This window comes from Austrofundulus limnaeus, unplaced genomic scaffold, assembly GCF_001266775.1.
Source record: "Austrofundulus limnaeus strain Quisiro unplaced genomic scaffold, Austrofundulus_limnaeus-1.0 Scaffold181, whole genome shotgun sequence".
Classification (NCBI taxonomy): Eukaryota; Metazoa; Chordata; class Actinopteri; order Cyprinodontiformes; family Rivulidae; genus Austrofundulus; species Austrofundulus limnaeus.
This window is the reverse complement of record NW_013952583.1, coordinates 246,643-251,613: the sequence shown is the minus strand read 5'-3', so window position 1 is coordinate 251,613 and position 4,971 is coordinate 246,643. Positions and strand designations below refer to the sequence as shown.

The following is a 4,971-nucleotide window of genomic DNA, read 5'->3' as shown; positions in this document are numbered from 1 at the left end:
CCTCTCTATCAAGGAGAACATCCTCATCTCTGAAAGAGTGACCGCTGGCCTGTAAATGAGTGAAAACTGCAGAGTTCTGGCCATTAGACGTAGCTCGTATGTGTTGGGACGTTCTTTTGAACTGTGGCCGCTTTGTTTGAGTAACTTTGTGTTTAAGCGGTGTAACAAAGCAGCCACTGTTCAAAAGAATGTCCCAACACAGACGAGCTACATCTAATGGCCAGAACTCTGCAGTTTTCACTCATTTACAGGCCAGCGGTCACTCTTTCAGAGATGAGGATGTTCTCCTTCTTGAAAGAGAGGAACGTTGGTTTGAGAGAGGAGTAAAAGAAGCCATTTTTGTGAAGAAAGACCGTCCATCATTAAACAGAGGTGGAGGCCTCTGGTTTCAGTTGTCCCCCTCCTACAGTGCTGCTATTGCCAGTATCACTCAACCCCCTGTTAACAATAAGTGTTAATTAGGTGTCAACGATAGCCATGTGATGTGAGTATCAGTCACATGGAGGCAGTGCTTAAAAGCCTGAATTTAGCCTGAAACAGACTGAAGAAGTCTCTTGGAGGAGAGACGAAACGTTTCATTAGAGAAGAACCCGTCCAGAAGACCTATACATTTTTTTTTCTTTTTTACGTGTAGATTAGATTTTTCTGGGTGAACATCAGTTACTAAACCCAGCACAAAAAGTAAAGAAATGTGTATTTTGTCGATTATTTCTCAGTTTTAACAATCAAAATTGTCTTTGTTTTCCCTGAAATTATACCATGTTTGTAAGAAAAACACATTTGTGGGTTGAGCTCATGAAAACCTCGCCACATGTTCTCTGCCTATGTTGAACAGCTTATTCTGCCAACACTGACTGTTGTTTGGCTCATGAACTGATAAATGGCCCAAATCTAAGGTTTGGGAAAGCTCTCATCACCCTGACAAGTACACTGGTTGGAGTCCTAACTGGGCACAACCTGCTCAGTCYCCACAAAATGGTGATGGGACTCCATGACAATGGTCTGTGTGGCATTGAATTTGAGACCCCTTTGCATTACGGTACTTAGGCCACTGCCTGGCTCTGAGCAGTCAAAGAAAAATAATTCTTGGGGAAGCTTTACTGGAGTGGATTGAAGTCTTAAGAAACAAGACAGATAGGCATTTGAATATTTTTTTCATTTAATAAAAAGGAGCCTCAGTAGCGTGTGGAAGAACCACATACAGCCACAACAGCCTGGCACCTTTTCTTTGGTGCAGTATGAGGGCCAAAACCTAAGCCAGCTATTGATCTGATTAATGTTTAATGATAGGCCGGCACCGGTYATTGAGAGACCGGCACTGGCAAATGAGAAGAAGACTATTCATTTGRGTTAGCATCGACGAGGCTAACGACTAGCATGGATAAGCTGGCGTTAGGATTGGAGAAGCTAGTGACTAGCATGCCTAGGCTGCTCACCTACTTTATTAGACACAAACTTATTTGAATACAAAAAACTTTCTCAACACCAGACCTTTGCACATTTTGGTTATAACGCACACAGGGTTTTCGCGCATTCACTGGAAGCAGGAGGGATCATTCGCTGTGCGAGTCGGGTGTTTACATTTTTTCCAAAGATAGCAATGGGGAAAAGTGAGTTTTATAGTGTGTGTAATTGTTTGAGGCAACGTGATCAAGTAAAAGATAAAAGAGAAACTTGCTCCTTTTATCAAATTCCTCTAGGAAAGTTTAGTAAAGCTGCTTCAAGAGGAAAGCTGTGGCTCAATGTGCTTCACCGTCACGACTTCACTCCGACAAAAAACAGTCAAGTGTGTAATCGGCTTTTTGTTTCTGCCATGGCAATTAATGATCCGAACTCTGTGGGTAATGTCCTACGCCACATCTTGGATATGTAAGGATTACGTTGCTACGCTACATCTTGGATAWGCAAAACAGACAAAAGAGAGAACAAACTCCCGCAGCAAAAGAGCTACTGGACAGATGTGAAGAAATACCATGTGAGTTAAATGTCATCAAAACACATATTTGTGTGTTTGTGAAGTTAACCATCCATGAATGTGTGTCTCTAAACATACACGATAGCTAAACCGTAAACACCAGTAAGCGCGATAGCTCTCACCGACTTCATTGTGCTTTTTTTCGGCGATCATCTTTAACATGGTGGGCCCCCTCAACAGTTGCATCACAATGACATCCTCTCGGATCCAATACTAACGCAAATGAATAATCTCCTTTTTTTTTGCCAGCGCCAGTTACAAGTGCCGGCCTGTCATTAATCAGATCCATAACTGGATGAATAGCTATATCCTCCTGCTACAAGAATGCACAGTAGTCTTATTTTTGGCGCCATCCTCTTCCTCATGCTGCTCATCAGTTTACTGTTGTAAGTCAGCCAGTGTAATCGTGRTGGTCACTTTGGTACAAACAGCATCCAGGCTGATCCCATAGGTGTTCAGTGGGGTTGAGTTCAGGACTGCAGGCAGGTAATTCCATCCTCTCCACAGCTGAATTCTGGACGTAGTCCCTGATAAATCTGCTCTCTGGCGGCGGGTGTTGCCGTCTTGGAAGACAGAGTTCGGACCGAGGCTGTGGAGATATGGGATTGCCACAGCTGCTCTGAGGTGATGACAATCTGCCACCTGATTATCAACGCCTGGAGCACCAGAAGCTAAAACACAGGCGTCAATAGCAGAATAAGTTGTTCAGCAGAGAAGATTTGGCAAGTTTTTCATGAACTCAACCCATAAATTAATTTTCCTTACAAATGTGTCACATTCAAGAAAAAATAAACATTTTTAAACAGTATAAGATTTATAGTCAAGATGCATTATTACGACTAAGCAATAATCCCCCAAACAAAAATTTCCTTACTTTTTGTACATACATCATGTACAAAGCTTCTCATTATTTCAGTACCAGAATTAGATAAATAAGACCAAATATTTCACTAGAATGTATTTAGAATTTAGAGATCAGTTTTACCATCAGGCTAATAGTTTGTTAGTTCATTTCCAAATATATTTTTGCAGCTTTATGACATTCAGTTCTCTTCAAATTGGCCATAAAATTCAAAATTTTAATGTTTTAGTCAAACTGCTTTAAAGTGCCTGTGACGTCAAATTTTTGTAATATGTATGATGCGTTTTTAGAAAGAGGACATTGATAAAAATATTGCAAAAGAAATTTCATGTCGCTGAGATGAACAGTTGTTGAGAAATTTGCCTGTGAAGTAACAGGAAGTGATGTCAAAGGGGAATGTCTGCATGTGAACAGAGCGTCGCTGCAACGGCTAACAACTCAGGCTGTAGAGAAGAATCTGATGTTTCTTAAGAAAATTTTGAGTCATTTTGAGAGATGAAGAAGAGTCAGAGTTCAAATGATATTGTTTTAATAAACAAAGACCAGAAAGTTTTCTTTGTTAAACAGTTCCCCTTTGATGTCACTTCCTGTTTCACTTTGGCTGAGCCAAGTTCAAAAGAAAGTATGTCAGTTATGGGACAAAATGGGTAAAATTGTGCATATTATTCCAACTTTCTTAAATATAAAGATGTTTTCTTTGACTTTTTGTATTTGAAGAATATACATGTCACAGGCACTTTAATGCAAATTAAAAGGTTTTGCTCATCTGACATTGTAAAAACATACAACTAATATATTTTAATATTGTGAAAATATAACAAAGTGTCTTAAATAAGCCTCACTCCCTGTACTAATTAAAGGTGTGGTCATGTATTTGAAAATAAGTAAAGAAATTTACAAACTAAATGATCTTTATGTTTGTGCTGCAAAAGAGGACCAAGCTTCTGCTTGTGGTACTGGTCCTACTGTTTCAGGTCCAAATAAAGGCCTGTTGCTACAGGGTGGATGGTTTAGTTTTCATTTGGTTTTCTCTTGCCTGTTGCTTTGCCATTTAAAACTCTGCAGTCATGAAATAATTGTCACTTCTCCTGCAGGTCCTGCTGAAAAGCAGCCGTATCGACGTTCTGCTCAGCCGCCTGCTCCCTCACGGGCAGCTTCTCTTCCTTAACCATCGCTTTGCCCAGAGCCTGGAGAAGGAGGTAGCAGCTTACGCAGCCAAATGACTCCGGGTGGCTGCGGGAGCCGTTTCCAAGAGGTTAACCGTCACCCAGTCTGACTGCCAGTCCGAGATCAATACCTGCTAACTTCACCTGCTAGCTCCAAACAACTCACAGGCTGTTTGCTTACCTCTGGTGACATTTGTGTGCCTGGAGCAGACGAGCAGGCCGCTTGCTGCAGCTGTTGGAGATTGCCTGATGTGTAAACACAGAGTGGGATATATCTCCCTCAGCCACTCGCAGCTCACCGCTGGCTGTTTACTGCGTGGGAGGCTTCACTTCAAATCGTGTTTGTCAAATTGAAGAGTGGAAAGGAAAAGGTGGCAGATTAAAGAGTGCAGCTGAAGAGGCCAGTTAAGACTCACTTGTCAGGATCCAAGTGTGCCACTTATCTAATTTAGCATACTTGAAATGTCACAATGTGGTCTTCAGGAGCCTCGTTTGACCTGGTTTTTGTGTTTTATGTTTAGAGTTTTCTGAAAGTGCTCAAGAATCATGAATCACACGACGTGTTTTTGCTTTATTGTGKTTTCTAACAAAATAAAACAAAACTGCTTTGGTGACTTTTTTAATCAAAGTTGTTTTTTCATTTAAAAACTAGCATCATGTAAGAAAGTCAGCAGTAAAACAGAAGGATCCAAATCAGTCTTGTTGTAAATCATTTCTGAGGACGACTCTCAGCTACTACCACACTAAACTTTAGCTCATTTTAAGCACTGTTGACTAAAATAAAACAATTTTTTGGCTAAGTTGTTTAGCTGTGGTGGTCATGTTGCAGTGGTGGGCACTAGTCTCCGAAAGCGCAAATCCGCTAATTGCAGACCTAAATTTCTGCATCGCGCTTTAGGGGTTTCACTAATTTCATAAAATGATGTGCGGATTTGCGCTTTCTAAATTTAGAACTGAGTAGCGCTTAT

General features: G+C 40.9%; 1 protein-coding gene across 2 annotated transcripts in view; it reads left to right on the top strand.

The window, feature by feature from the left end:
* The window catches only part of ap5s1 (adaptor related protein complex 5 subunit sigma 1), an 11,069-nt gene extending 6,443 nt beyond the window's left edge, over positions 1 to 4,626 (top strand). For both annotated transcript variants that reach the window (XM_014018013.1, XM_014018012.1), the window contains one exon: positions 3,932 to 4,626. In XM_014018013.1, the coding sequence (XP_013873467.1) occupies positions 3,932 to 4,060 (129 nt within the window). In that variant the 3' untranslated portion in view covers positions 4,061 to 4,626. The remainder of the gene's footprint in view (positions 1 to 3,931) is intronic.
* The last annotated feature ends 345 nt before the right edge of the window (positions 4,627 to 4,971 follow it).